Source organism: Eptatretus burgeri, chromosome 1 (genome assembly GCF_056783735.1).
Source record: "Eptatretus burgeri isolate ZD-2024b chromosome 1, Ebu_testis_v1, whole genome shotgun sequence".
NCBI classification, from domain to species: Eukaryota; Metazoa; Chordata; class Myxini; order Myxiniformes; family Myxinidae; genus Eptatretus; species Eptatretus burgeri.
This window is the reverse complement of record NC_140961.1, coordinates 102,091,622-102,107,573: the sequence shown is the minus strand read 5'-3', so window position 1 is coordinate 102,107,573 and position 15,952 is coordinate 102,091,622. Positions and strand designations below refer to the sequence as shown.

General features: G+C 41.7%; 1 protein-coding gene across 6 annotated transcripts in view; it reads left to right on the top strand.

Annotated features, from left to right (window-relative positions):
• The window catches only part of LOC147035073 (carboxy-terminal kinesin 2-like), a 122,894-nt gene that overhangs the window by 6,302 nt on the left and 100,640 nt on the right, over positions 1-15,952 (top strand). For 4 of the 6 annotated variants that reach the window (XM_085893325.1, XM_085893333.1, XM_085893349.1 and 1 more), the window contains exon 2: positions 13,038-13,158. In XM_085893325.1, the coding sequence (XP_085749451.1) occupies positions 13,042-13,158 (117 nt within the window). In that variant the 5' untranslated portion in view covers positions 13,038-13,041. Of the gene's footprint in view, positions 1-3,491; positions 3,569-10,200; positions 10,296-13,037; positions 13,159-15,952 lie in introns of those variants that run through there. The other 2 variants (XM_085893343.1, XM_085893317.1) reach the window with 2 other exon arrangements.

The window sequence follows — 15,952 nt, the reverse complement described above, 5'->3', positions numbered from 1 at the left end:
TAAAACGCAAATTAATTTTTAGTAATGCTTTTTATGTTGATAAAATATATCGCACAACTGACCGGTGCTCGTTTCTTCATTTATAAATTATAACATCAATGCTCTGATTATTTATAAAATCCAAATGCTATTTATTCATCTTTCTATAATTAATCGATGCGAGAGGAGATTGTAAGGAGCCGCTAACAACACACATGGCCGTCATGAACAGCACAAAGGTAAAACTAACGCGTATTGCCTCTATCTTGGATGTGGGACAAGATTTGAAGGTGGCGGACAATGATATTGATGATCCTAACAGTATGCTGCACAGGTTTGTAGTCAAGGAGAAATTTAGGCTATACCATATAGCCGAAGTGTGTAGTGGGCTATATCATCGAGGTTTGTGTAAGTACACTCTATGATGATGAAATCTCAGAACGTATCCCCGTTATTAAGCGATGCATGACTGTTTTATTTATATATATATATATATATATATATAATATGTTGGGGTTATACATTTTTAAAGAAGAAGGCGCTTCCAATCAAAGTAAAAAATACTCTATCGATTCCATTAATTTGAGCAAAAAAGTGAGAGCAGACCCAGTCTCTGGCAACAACATTTCGCTGGTTTCATCAGGCACAATAGACCCCGAGCCTCGGCATGTGTCTTGTTTTTATTTTGATACGAATCCCGCTCATTTTCCGCTCAGGTGGGAAAATGTTGAACATGTCCTCAAACATTTCTCGAACATGCATTTACCCATGCTCATACTTGGCACACAGATAAAGTATGACGCACGCCATTTTCTTTTTAGATCAGATCCAAGATGGCCGACTGATGGCCATTTTAGTTGTTAAACAAAAACAAGCAAAAATAAAGTGGTATCAAACATGTACTCAACCATTTGTTGGACATTCATTTACTGATCTTGTTCAAGCTTGGCACACAGATGATAAATGATAACTTGCATATGCATGCCATTTTTGTTTTTTGAGATCAGATCCAAGATGGCTGACGAGCAGCCATTTTGTTACTTAAATGTGTCCCAACCATATCTCGGACGTGTATGGTCGATTTTGTTCAAATCTGGCACAAGCACAGTACACAATGGCATACATTTGCACCTAAATTTATTTTGTGATCTTATCAAAAATGGCAGACTGGTGACCATTTTAGCTGTAAATAAATATGGGGTAAAATGAATAAGCCTTTTCCCTCCGTCCAGCAAAATTACTAAAACAACGGAGGCGATGACATTTTGTCTTTTTTCCTTGCTTATTTTTAACTGTGGTGTCTGTGCATTTGTTTGTCTCCTGTTTACAGTGGCTGCTTCTCGCGTTGCATTGAAAAGCTCAACATTCACTTTTGAAATGACAGAAGAGCCATGAGTACTGCTGATGCAAAATTTTATTTCGCAACCAGGATATTTTGCACTTTTTTTTTTTTCAGACGAGTCTAACCTCTGCCACCTTATGTTGCACCACAATCTTGTAGCGGATAGTATAAGTAGCTCAGAGCTTTGGTTTGGCGTGAAACCAAGAGTGTAACAATTGACCTTTTCAAAGTCTATGAAACATTTAAATTGATGAATTAACTTCAACTTTTCCAGTCACTGAGGGCGGATACTTTTGCTCACTTTTCCCGTCACTTGGTGCGGGTACTCTTCCTAGTGACGACTCATTTATGGATCAGTGGGTGGTGTGAATCAAACTGCAAATGGTGGTTGGTATGCGTGGGTTTCCTGTACACCTCAAAATCTAAGTGGCCATTGTAGTGTCCGGAGGGCAGTGAGGCAAGGAGAGTCGTGAGGGTTGTCAAACTCTGTTTATTGCCCGTCCGAATACACACTACTGTAGACTACACACACGCCTCAAGCGGCGCGAACACCTATAAGCCTTGCGGACACGTGACTACCAAAACCACTCCTCCACGCCCCCACAATGCTCCCCGCAGTGTGCCCTGCGCACGTATGCCAATACACCACAGCCATCACCATTCATGAGAACCTTGCAATCAAGAGAGGCTAACTGATCATTGTTGTATGGTTCTTCTGTGAACTGGATGTTCTCATCCACACTGTTCAGGTAAGTAAAAATGTTTTGCCGTTCACACTTTATAACCACAAAGGTATCAAATGCATACCTCAACCATAATTTTGTTTTGGAATCACTATAATTCTCCAGCACAACACTTTCAAACTTTTTCCATGTATACATTGACAACATTTGGTGAGATGGGGGAGCCAACAGCACAACCATGTTGTTGTCTGAAGTGGGTCGAGTTCAAGCATAAGGCCACCAGATCCACAATGTGATCCACATCCTATTTGTCCTCAAGAGTGCTGTCCTTTTCAAAGCATGTGTAGTCATTTTGAATGAGAAGGATTATCAGAAGTGTGAGCCTTTTTGGAGGATTATAAAACACAATAAGCTTGGTCACAATCCGACTTGTGGTTCTTCTCCTTCTCCTTCTGCATCTTCTCTTTCGCCGCCGCCGCCTTCTTCGCTGCTGGGCAGCTATCATTTTGTTGGAGCACGATTATGCTGCTGATGTGCCCCTATACTAGTACACTGGTACTCATTTCGCCGACCTCAGAAGGATGACAGGCTGAGTCAACCCCACCTGGCGTTAATTCGGTGACCAACGGGGCTCAAACTCAGGTCCCGAAGTTCCCAAGCCAAACACCTTGACCACCAAGCCTACAACAATGATCAGTTAGCCTTTCTTTATTGCAAGGTTCACATGAATGGTGACAGCCACTTGGATTTTGAAGTGTTCAGGAAATCCACACATACCAACCACTATTTGCACTTTGATTCACACCACCCACTGATCCATAAATTATCTGTCATTCGCACACTATTCTGACCACACACATGGGGAAATTGTGAGATGGAGAATATCAGGAGTGCTCTCAGTCAGTGTGGTTACCCTCTGGTGTTTTTTAAAGGTGGGAAGTAGCAAAAACATAATGTCTGGTGAACAACAACAGGACACAGCTGAAGAAAATGACTTGTGACCATTCCATATGTTGCTGGGCTGTCTGAGAAAGTGAGAAGTTCCTTCTCTAAGTTTGATGTTGTTTCATCATAAAACCCTGCAGAATTCTACTCGGCCATTTATCTCGTGTTAAGGACAAGATCCAGAAGGATAGGAAACGTGATTTGGTGTATGGCAACAGATGTGAAGACCCATCCACTGAGACCTACGTTGGCGAACCTCGGCAAACCATTAAGGCCTGTATGAACCAACATCTTCACCAGCTTATGAAGAGGCTTTGAACGCTGCTGTGTATACGCCCTTGAAGCTGCATGGTCACAGCTTTGATATGATAGTCAAGTGGTCACCTTAGACAAAGAAACAGTGGTTTGCTTGAGGTGTAAAGGAATCCATTTGCAAAAGAGCTGAATCACCATCTCTCAACAAAAATGGTGATTTGCGATTTTTTTTAATTTTTATTTTTATTTTTTTTTTTTTATGACATGACACCTCGATTGGTCTACAGACCAAGTCACCTTCCCACCGGCCGAGGTAACTTGGCGATTCTCAAGTTTCTTCACTTTAACATCTGCGGTGATCAAGGCAAGTGGATTGTTGTCGAAACGCCGGCTTTTCCGCCTAGCAAGTCCAGATTTTTTGAAGTATAAGCTTTTCCAGTTGCTTACTCGTGTTGTTGAAAGCTCACAAAAGTTAACGAAAGTCAATCGTGTCGGTTATCAAATTTTGGGGGAAAATAATATTGCGTTGAAGTTATCATGTGATAACAAGTGAGATACATCCCTGTTGTCTTAAAAAGTTCATGGCATGTTCGACTTTGCTAACCAGTAATTTAAGTACTGATTGCAGTTTTTATTAACATAAACACTCCATGATGTTATTGAGTATTTGGTCCATTTGTTCACGCGATCAGTGATTACTTGCTTCCTCTTTGTAAAAGACACCATGTGATCCTTATCATCCATCCACTAATGTTATTTTATGGTACACCCAGCTTAACGTCCATCCACTAATGCTAGCTTATGGTACACCTGGCTTAACATCAACCCACTAATTCGAGCCTATGGTACACTCAGCTTAAAGGCCCGGTCACACCTTGACGTTTTAGCCAACGTATGCCGATTTTTGAATTTTTTTTCTAAAACGCTGGCACACGTTGAATACGTTATGGGTAAGTTTTGATAACATTGAGAGCACGCTGAAAAACACTGCCATACGTCGTTGTACGCTGGCTTTAAACGTACTTTTTGGTTCTCAAATTTTTTTCATGCTTGAAATTTCACGACGTATGCCGGCGTATGACTCGCACGTTCCGCTACGCTGGCCACAACTTGTATGCACGGTCTGCGATCGTTGACAGACGTCAACACATGCTACTTGTAAGTTAATCATAAGTTGAGACACGCCGAGGTAATGTTTAGCGTACCCGAAACGTATTTCTAACTTATGATTAACGTGTTGTTGGCACGTTACGCAATCGTTGCCACACATCGACAGACGTTACTTTTAAGTTACTCATAGGCTGAAAGACGTCGGTATAATGGATCGTCCTTGCGTCAACGTCCACGGCCACGGCCAGGACACTTATTTGCAGCAGTCTTCAAACTTTTCTTTGGCATGACGAGGATGTTCACACTTCGATGTCTAGCTTGGCTATGATTCCAATTGTCCATCGGCAGCGTCTATTTAAAATAGTCGAGTTTGAGCGTTTTAACACGTTCAGAAGAAACGCTTCAAATTTCAAAACCCCAGCGTCAAAAAACAAAGGCGAGTGACAGCAATTTAAATCGTTCATTGTAAACAATGAAAATAGCTGATTGGTACCGTTTAAAAGTCGTTGAGTGTAAAAAAAATCCAATTGTTGAGCGCAAGCGTCTACTTTCAATAGTGCAGATGCAGCCATTTAAATCGTTGAGTGGCAGCCTATGAATAGCAAACCCCACGTCACCGGCAAAGATAAACTGCTGCACGATATGGATAAGTTAGGCTATCGTTGGGCATAGTTTGTGAACGCCGGCTTCACGATAATTATTCGTTGGTATATCGTATCTATAAGTAATCAAAGCGCTCTATGCACATTGTTAGTTCATTGTGCATTTGTCCAACCCGTTATGAATAGACCTAAATCGTAAAAACAAGCTATAGCTCATTGTTGAAAAAGCCCCATAAAAAATTAGCCGCGAAGAACTTCGAACAATGGTGAAAAGATGTCTCCTACCCGTGGACATGTGGACGCAAGGAGGATCCATCATAACCCACACCCTCCCCCTCACACTCACACTCACCTACTACTGCCAACATGAACAAACTAATACTGATACTGATACTGTTACTGCTGACATGGACATCGACTCAAAGAGGACTCGAAAACACTGGTGGATTCCCCTTTTATGAGCAGCATTTTTATATACCAATTCCCAAAACCGCTGGGAACACGTCTTTATATGGCAGTTGTAAGCTAGAAACACGTTCATTTATTTTTTTTTTGTCCACCACAAATCGTCATTGGAATACGTCTACATACGTCTATGTGTGTTGGGACTACGTAAAGAATTGGTTCAAAGCATGTCAAACTTAAGTTTCGCGTAAAAAAGACATTACCGCGACGTGTTTCGACTTATGAGTAGCTTATAAGTAGCCTTTGTGGACGTGTGTAAGCATCCACATATAGTGTGTACAACTTATCCCCATCGCATGCGGAACGTGTGTGATACGCCGAGTACGTCCAAAAATTTTGAACATGTTTAAAATTTCTTGACTTACTCTACTCACTACGACGTATGATAGCGTACTTTAGCGTTCTACTCACGTATACCATCCATCCATCCATTGGGACCATACTCTGTGCAAAGCGTCGGTGCTGCCGAAGCAGTTTCCTGGACGGGTCGCCACTCCGACGCAGGATACTCGAATGATTCGATCATCCCCAGCAAGCTGGTACTCATTTTGCTGACCTCGGAAGGATGGCAGGCTGAGTCAACCCCCTGGTGAAGTAATTCAGCGAGGCTTGAACTCAGGACCCTTGGATCCCAAGCCGCCACCCTAACCACTGAGCCAACACCAGGCTTACGTATACCAAACTTACTCATACCGTATTTGACGTGCCCCAACGTTTGACACATTTTTCTTAGGTCGGCATACGCTGGCAAGATCGCCAAGGTGTGACCGCGATGTTGTCACTTCCATTTCTACGGCAGTTATGATTCGAATCGTTGTGCGTCAGCCTTTTAACAGGCTACGTCACGACATCGTCGGCGATGCATGCAACGCGCTATGCCTAAGTTAGACTATCGTTGGGCATCGGTTGTGTAGGCCGACAACAGGTTCAGCATTCGTTGGTATAAGTTATCTATAACACAACGAAACGTTCTGTGTCCGTTACCAATGCGTTATACATAAGACCAAGTCGCTATGAATACGTCCGAATCTTTAAAAAAAAACATCAAAAGTTCAACGTAAGCCAGCGTTTTACATACATTTTAATACGTTGCCATCACTGGCTAAAACATCAAGGTGTGACCGGGCCTTAACGTCCATCTACTAGTCCTAGTTTGTGGTACACCCAGCTTAACGTCCATCCACTAATGCTAGCTTATGGTACACTCAGCTTAATCTCAGCTTGTGGTACACCCAGCTTAACATTCATTCAAGGGACTGCTCACACCAAGATGCAACACCCTGCCTATTAAGCAAAAATCTAAGTTTATTGCCGGGTCAGGATTCAAACCCTGGCTTGACAGCTCAAAGGTAAATCGCTTCCTCAAAGTTATCCTGCCAGCCCTTTGACAGCTCTTATTATTGCTATTATTACTATTTTTGTTGTTATATCATCATTATTAATCTGGATATTGTTTTACTACACATGATTTATTTTATATTGTGATATCTTGAAAGGGGAACCCAAATGCTGAGACCACCTCAACGCTAATCTATCCCATGATACCCTACAAAATAGATGTCTTTTTCTGGTTTCCGAATTGTATGGTGGGCCAATTTGCCATGAAAAGTCTTAATCTTCTTCAGTTTAGCCGTGATGTCACACCTGTGAGTCGATTGTCATGTCCGTACTGTATACGGGTTACGTCGCGATATGATTTAACTCAAAACTGCGAATAATTTTTGATTTTCCATAAGTATGCTGAGTCTGCATTCTTGATGCTTGTATAATAATACAAACCGAGATTATTTCATGCTACACCAATGGCCGAAAGACCCAACGTTTTCCAGAAATTGGACGAGCTTTGTCAGAAATACCCGAGTGTGGATCGGGCTGACAAACCATTCACTTTTGTGCTCTGAACATATTAGAGATGGCTATATATTTTGGTTATCTGCCTGATTGAGAGAGGATGCTATCCTCACGATTAAGCAGAAGAAATATCCGTAGCTCGAAACTGCAACAGGGCAATTCCACGTGAAGGGGGAAAATAGTCAGATTTTTAAAGCTAGGTATTTTCAGCTAAATGTTATTTTTTCTGACTTCATAATACAAGTTAAATTAAAGGGAATGACCAAGTTTTCAAATCTCAGCTACCAGTTGACAAAAAAAATCATCATTCAAACATAATCCATAAAATTTGATTCAATTTTTTACTTTTCGAGCTATAATCTTCAATTGACCTCCTTATATACATTTTCAGACATAACCAGTTTTTGAATGACGTCAGCACTTCATTAGGCATGTTTCTCAAACATATTATAGAAAAGATTGCAGGATGTTAACGGTTTTCAGATAACAGCCCCTGAAATCAGCTGGTCTGAAGGTGATTTAACACGAGTCACGAAAATTAACTTTTTCTACTCGACAAAAACCCCCTGCTGTATTGGAAGTGCCAATTAGAATTCTCCTACTGGTCCCTGTGCTGAACTAATTGGCAGCAGCAACAGAACTCTAATTGTCTTCTGTGCTGTAATCTGGACATGTGAACATCGGTAACGCGAGTCACGTGTAACGCGAGGCACCAATTTTGTAACGCGAGTCACGATAATCAGGTGGGTTTAGTTTCAAGAAATAGCAATAGATTGCGCGACGGAGGAATTTTTATATCCCAGAATCCTTTGCGTGACGTCACGGCGTGTTCTAGTTTGTTTGCAAGCACAAATTTTTGAAGTGACAATGGTCTATCGTCCATCATCAGTCAAGGTTAGGATGACCATATGCAGTTTATAATAGATAAATGTGATAATATAGAAGTATATTTTACAATTTATTCAGACATTCACCTCACAATGTATCCATGATCATTAAGTTTCTCTACCTAGTGTCCAGCACGGAAGTGACGGGATTACGATAGATCATGCTTTACAATACCCTTGTATTTCTATCCTCGGGGTAAGCACATCCCTCTCAATGTGTGTTTATTTAACGGTAGCCATAGTCCAGTGAGTCCAGCACACAAATTCTAGATCCGTTTTTTTTGGTTACCGTCATTACAGATTTTGTCATGGCGCTCATTGCGGCTGAAAGGCAGCAGAAGAGGCGACAGAAACTTCGCATCGATCGAAAATACAATGATTATAGAAAACGGCAAAGGGAATACAATATGAATTACCGCGACATGAAGAAAACAAAAATGAAACTGCCGACGACTGAACAAACACAGTTGATGCGAATGAACCGTGAAAAGGTGAGGCAACGGGTGGTGAAGTGCAGAGCTCTGAAGAAGGCGCGAGCGACTTTGTCCCCTACCGCGCATTCTTCACCCTTCAACAGTGCCAGCGCTTTGGGGAAAGCAATGCGTAAGGCAAAACGGGCATTGACTTCCTCACTGCCGAGGACCCCGAAGTGAAGAAAAGCTGTACACTTCAATCCAAGCAGATCAAGAGAATGATCCTGAATAACAAAAGCCGAAAGGGGGCCAAAACTCCGTTCCAAGTGAAACCATTGAGGCGGTGAAAATATTTTACGCCAGGGATGATATTAGTCGGCAAGCTCCAGGCAGAAAATATGTTGTCACCGTGAGGGCAAATGATGGTACTAAATAAAGTCCAGTACCAAACCAGGCACCTCACTTGCTCCGTAAACGAAGTTTACGCGCTGTTCCAGAAGGAATTCCCAGATACGGAAATTGGTAAAAGCAAGTTCGCTGAACTTCGTCCTCCGCATATTCTACTTCGCAGCAAATTACCACATAATGTTTGCTTGTGCCGGTATCATGAAAATTTCGTGACCACTGTAAATGCTTTGCATAAGGTCCAGCCATCTGTACCAATGTATTCACATGACCTCCCTCAAATGTTTCTATGTAACCAAACGTGCCGCGAATGTTGGTTTAACGAATGTGAAACCTGCTCTGATGCAAAAGGATTCCGAAAGGTGTGTGTTGTTGCCGAAAACAGACAAGTTACATGGACAACTTGGAAAAATGACTGTGATGGAAAACTTTCCAAAGTCATTGAGGAGGTTACAACAAATGATTTGGTGGACCACATTTGTAATCTGATCCCAAAGTTCATGGAGCATTGCTTGGTCAAAAGGGAGCAGGCCTGTTCGTATAACAAGGAACGGGATGCTGCCTCTGACAGTGAACATTCTGATACAGCTCTTCTTCAGGTGGATTTCTTGGAAAATTACACTTGTGTCTACCAGGATGAGATTCAGAATGCTCACTGGCAGCAGGCTCAGGTCAGTCTGTTCACAGCTGAATTATGGTTTGAAGGTACAATCCATCCGATTGTATTGGCGTCAGACAACCTTACACATTCGAAGGAAACCGTTGTCACATATATAGATCGTTTGTTAGACACAATTCCAGACAGTCACACATGTATCCATATTGTCCGATGGGCCTGCTTCCCAGTTCAAGAATAGGTATATTCTTGCTGCGTTGAAGCCTCTGCAGGAGAAACACAATAAAGAAATCGTCTGGAATTTCTTTGCAACGTCTCATGGAAAGGGACGGTGGATGGAATCGGTGGAGCTGTCAAGCGTGTTGTATGGAATATGGTTAGGAATAGAAAGGCCATTGTTACCAATGCGTCAAGCTTCAGGGAAGCAGCAATGACAAGCAATGTGCTTGAAGCTGAAATAAAGGGCACGGAGATTGAAAGAAGAAATGAAGTCCTGGGAATCAGTCAGGTTTTTAAGGATGCCAGTCCTGTACCTGGCATAGGTGGTGCACATTGTACGAAGTTGATGAATGACGAGCTAGAACTCTGTACAATCACCTCCGATGCTAGGCCTGCAGTTGTGTTGCCTGCCTCAGATGCTGATGTGAACACTAAGATCTGCGTTGGGGATTGGATTCTCGTGCAATATGAGAAGACAAATTACCCAGGGCAGGTGAAACGTGTAGAACATGAAAATTGTCAGGTGAGTGTCATGGTGCCAGCTGGAAAAAAAATTGGAAGTGGCCTGTTTGGCCTGATGAGATTTTCTACACACACGACAATATTGTTCGAAGACTGGAGCCCCCATTCATTGTGAACCACCACGGCCATTTTGCCTTTGTAGATTTCTAGTTGGCACTCGACAGTTTTACTGCACAAAAGTGCATATTGTTTCTGTTATGAATGGCCCATTTGAAAGTTGTTTGAAAGCTATTAATTCCTAGTTATGGCCTGTTTGAAAGTTAATTAATTCCTAGTTATTTAATGTTATCTCTGTTGTTAAGTTACATCAAATTCACTGCCTGTAAATACAAGTCAGTAAGTTCAGCCTTTGTGAAGACAGCCGTGTGGATTATCAGTGTGGAAAAATTTGTAACAGGAGTCACGGTAACGCGAGTCACGATCATAATTTAATTTATTGCCCATATTTAGAAAGGAAAATCAATTCTTTGTATCTTGTATGAAAGCTTGTTTAACTGTAACCCTTTGAACCCACAAACGATATTCTTTCGTTTTATCAGTTTAGGACAAATTTGGCATGTACATGAGGTGATTCTTTGTCTTTCCCTTTTCTGTAACGTGAGTCACGATATAAATAAATTCAAATAAAAACTATATTAGACAATTGAATAATTATTATTTGTTTTCTTTTCATACCTTACCCGCAAAGGTTATTACAAACTGAAGTACAACTTCTGACCTGTATCACTGCATTGTATACTCTGAGATATAGATTGTCAATTGAGCTAAAATGTAACATGAGTCACGATGGAATTGCCCAACACCATCTGTACCCAGCTACCGGCACATGCACATGGACAATTTGAGCCGTGAATCAAACACCTGTTGCCATTGCCCGGCAGTTACCACAAAAGCACCGGAAAAATAATTGGCTATTAACTTCACAAATTTCTCCAAGTCAAATTAACCACTATCTATTTATAGTGGAGAGAAAGTATGCATGTATAATCTACTCCTTTGAGAGGATTTGACTGAACACTAAAACTTTCAGGGTATGACCCCCCCCCCCCACCACTTCACAATCTGTCATGACAGAAAAGCATTCCCCCACCACTCTCACCAGCTTCATGAATGTCTGTCATCTGGAATGCTTTTCCATTAACAGGTGTGCCTTGCTAAAAGTTAATTTGTGGAATTTCTTTCCTTCTTAATGCGTTTGAGCCCATCAGTTTTGTTGTGACAAGGTTGGGTTGGTATACAGTGAATAGCCCTATTTGGTAAAAGACCATTATTTTTTTTATGCTGCAGTAGTCCATATTATGGCAAGAACAACTGAACTAAGCAAAGAGAAATGACAATCCATCATTACTTTAAGACATGAAGGCCAGTCAATCCGGAAAATTTCAAGAACTTTGAAAGTTTCTTTAAGTGCAGTCGCAAAAACCATGAAGCGCGATGATGAAACTGGCTCTCATGAGGACTGCCACAGGAAAGGAAGACCCAGAGTTACCTCTACTATAGAGGATAAGTTTATTAGAGTTACTAGCCTCAGAAATCACCAATTACCTGCACCTCAGATTGCAACCCAAGCAAATGCTTCACAGAGTTCAAGTAACAGACACATCTCAACATCAACTGTTCAGAGGAGACTGCTTGAATCAGGCCTTTATGGTCAAATTACTGCAAAGAAACCACTACTGAATGAGATCGATAAGAAGAAGAGACTTGTTTGGGCCAAGAAACACGAGCAATGAACATTAGACCGGTGGAAATCTGTCCTTTGGTCTGATCTGTCCAAATTTGAGATTTTTGGTTCCAACCGCCGTGTCTTTGTGAGACACAAAGAAGGTGACCAGAGGTGATCTCTGCATGTGTGGTTCCCACCATGAAGCATGGAGGAGGAGGTGTGATGGTGTGGGGGTGCTTTGCTGGTGACACTGTTGGCGATTTATTTAGCATTCAAGGCAGATTTAACCAGCATGGCTACCACAACATTCTGCAGTGATGCGCCATCCAATGTGGTTTGCACTTCGTGGGACCATCATTTATTTTTCAACAAGACAATGACCCAAATCATACCTCCAGGCTGTATAAGGGCTATTTGACCAAGAAGGAGAGTGATGACTGATGGAGTGTTGCATCAGATGACCTGGCCTCCACAATCACCCAACCTAAACCCAATTGAGATGTTTGGGATGAGTTGGACCGCAGAGTGAAGGAAAGGCAGCCAACAAGTGCTCAGCATATGTTGTAATTCCTTCAAAACACTTGGAAAAGCATTCCAGGTGACTACCTCATGAAGCTGGTTGAGAGAATGCCAAAAGTGTACAAAGCTATTGTCAAGGCAAAGGGTGGCTACTTTGAAGAATCTAAAATATAAAATATACTTTGATTTGTTTAATAATTTTTTGGTTATACATAATTCCATGTGTTATTTCATAGTTTTGATGTCTTCACTATGATTCTACAATCTAGAGAAGAGTAAAAATAAAGAAAAACCCTTGAATGAGTAGGTGTCCAAACTTTTGACTGGTGACTGTATGTAAAGCTGTAGTTTGGATCAAGGTGGCTTTCAGATGTGACATCTGGCAAAATCGACAACCGAGGGATTTTTTACGACAGTGTGATTGGCAAAAATAAATTCAAACGTTACACCCCCCCCCTCTTCAGATTCTATTTAATGCTTCTCAATTGTTTTCAGAAAAAGCAATTTTGCATTTTGGTTCCCCTTTAACTTTCTTCTGTGATTACCTTTTCCCCCCAGCTTGATGGCTGAAAATCAAGCTCCTCTGGGCGATTTGACTGTCAAATCACGCCTGCCTCTTCCTCTTGTCCGACGCAAGCGGAAACTGTTGGAAGATGCTGACTCCATAGGACCTGTTGAGGTTTGTCACTGACAGAAATGATGTTAAAGGGGTCACTGCCTTTTAGCTTTAATTAGAAGGGGTACCTGGTGAAAAATTAACTTTCACTCTTTATAAATAATGTGAATAAATTATTGAAATATTAGCTGCTTTTTTTTTCATATCCTTTTCTCACCTTTGTTAAAATAGTGAAAGGTCATGGAGAATCAGACATACTGTTTGATTTATTGGCCAATATATTACTGTTTGAATAAAATGGCATTGTTGAAAAAAAAGTATTGACTGCAGCAAGCATTTTTCTGAATGGAAACAATATGAACAGGATTGAAGGACTCACCATTATTATGTGAAGAAGATTAAGGGAAAGGGTTTTGGTTTCAATGTATTGAAACCAGCCCATCTATCCTCACTTTACTCAACAATATACTGTTTGCGGCCTCACTTAATATCGTACTGTTTGCAGATTGGGCTTGATTAGTGGTATCCCCTATAGGATAATTGTTGCCAACCGGATGGGCACAGGCACACTGAGACCGAGCTCCTTTTTATATTGTGGATTTTAATTTGGTGATTGGAGACCATTTAGGGGCTGGCAGGATGGCCTTGAGGTACGCACACATGCCTTGAAGCTGTTGAGCTTGGGTTGGAATCTTGAGCCGGCTATAAACTCTCATCCTGGTGCTTCAGAGACGGGGTAATCTTCACCCCATGCTGCAGCATTGCTTTCCTGCTGGGAGAGGTGTCTTCCAGGATGAAATCTGTTGTCACCCAATTGTTTGATGAGCATGATCCTGATGTTATCCATATGTCATGGCTTTCTCATTCACCAGATATGAACCTAATCGAGCATTTATGGGATATTCCTGAACGGCACCCAAGACTGTGTTTTCCTCCTCCATCAAACAGTTGCTTTGTTAGAGAAACAGTGTTTGTTGATTGACTCTGGTGGAAGAATGGTGCCGCATCCCTCCTGCAGAATTCCTGATGCTGGTTGACTCTATGCTATGCCACATACTGTCCGCATGTGGTGGCCCACTGCCCTTTAAAGTGACTTTACATTGGTGTTTCCATTTTTTTTGGCCACTACCTGTATATTAAACTGACTAGGTTTGCATGATCACAAGTAAGCGATTGTGTGGTATGTCCTGACGAGCTCTAATGAAGGCGAAACCATGGTTGGTGACTCCGCTGCCTATTACTTGTGACTTTTAAATTCTCGATCTTTAAAATACCCGTGTGTGCGCTGTTGAAGCTTTGTGTGCATACGTTTATGGTGCCATGATATATTTATCAGGTCGGAAGGGCCTTTTTTTGCTTTTTTTGTTGTGCCCGACAGGAACTCTATCAATTGGTTGATGTAGCAGTAGTTGCGCAATTGTATCTGAACGGGGTAAGCGTTGTAACCACAGCACGTAAAATGTTGGATGATACCTCGTTTTGGAGCTCTTGGATCTGGACAGTGCATGCAGAGGTCTAAAAAATATCGATATTCATACAATTTCGAGTTGTTTGCTTTTTTGTTGCGCCCACTGGTGGTTTATCGGCTCGGTGTTATTGGTTCACACATTTTCCAGAAGTAAAAAAGGAATGTAACCACAAACTATTCTGTCAATGCAGAATAATGTTCCATCAATTTAATTCACCATGAAACCTTAGTAGTCTTAAGTTGGTGATTATTATGCTGTCTAAAACATTTGTAGCGAGCTCCATACATATTCCCCACATCATTAGGATTAAATTCCTTTATAGACTAACCTGGGACTCCTAGTCTAGGCTCTGGGGGGGGGGGGGGGAGGGTTTGTGTCCATTACTCTTCTACGGCGTTACCTTGGATTTTCTTGTTCTATATACTAAGACCTTCAAGAAAAGTCTGAGTAACACTACCAGACCAAGTACGTTTTCTCTACAGCCCCGGCCAAACATTTACGGTTACGCCTGCAGTTTTCGAAATTGACGATATCCGAGATCCTGTGAAAATATCATTATCCGGCACACACAAATGGTTTATTTTGCTCTGGTTTGATTTTTGGAGTGCAATTAACTAATTTCAATTGCGATTTGTTACCCTAAATGCATTACAATAACAAGAAATTGAGCTGGTCTGGGGGATACAACTCTATGTGCCACTTCATACACTTTTCCAGAACCTGGGTCAACAGTTATGTGCAGTCCTGCCAGCTCTTTACAGCCTTACAGGATGCGACATCACCAGTAAAGTTGGTACCAAGAAGGCTGCACTAAAGACGGATCCCGAGAGATTCCTCAAGCATTTCACCACATCCCCATTCCTATCGGCTGCCGTAGCTCGCAATGCTGAACGATATCTGGTGAAAGTGCTGAGAAGAGGAAGCGACGCTGACGGTTTTGTCACCCTCAGAGCAGAGATTTTTCACTGCAGCAAAAATAGCTCTCTGTACAACCTACCACCGACTAGCCAGGGCCTACATCCTCGCATTCAGCGTGGGGTTTATGCCGCTTATACCATCATGCACGCCCTGGAGAACCATCTGGATCATGAAACAGATCTCTGAAGCCTGAAGATTATGGATATGTGTATGATCAGGGTCATCTCATGCCTGCAAGTTCTTAGAAAAATCTCGATTTCTGCTGGGCTGTCTCCTGTACTTGCCAAAAGTGTGCCAAATCAACATGTTCATGCCGGATGTCTGGGGTTAAGTGTGGGAAGTTCTGTCGCTGTAAGAAAACCTCACCCAATGCTTGCAAAAATCCCATTGTTTGTTAAGATAGGCTAATTTTCAGCATAAAAGCACTGCTTGAGATTGTCGAGAATTATAATTCCCATTTATATGAAGAA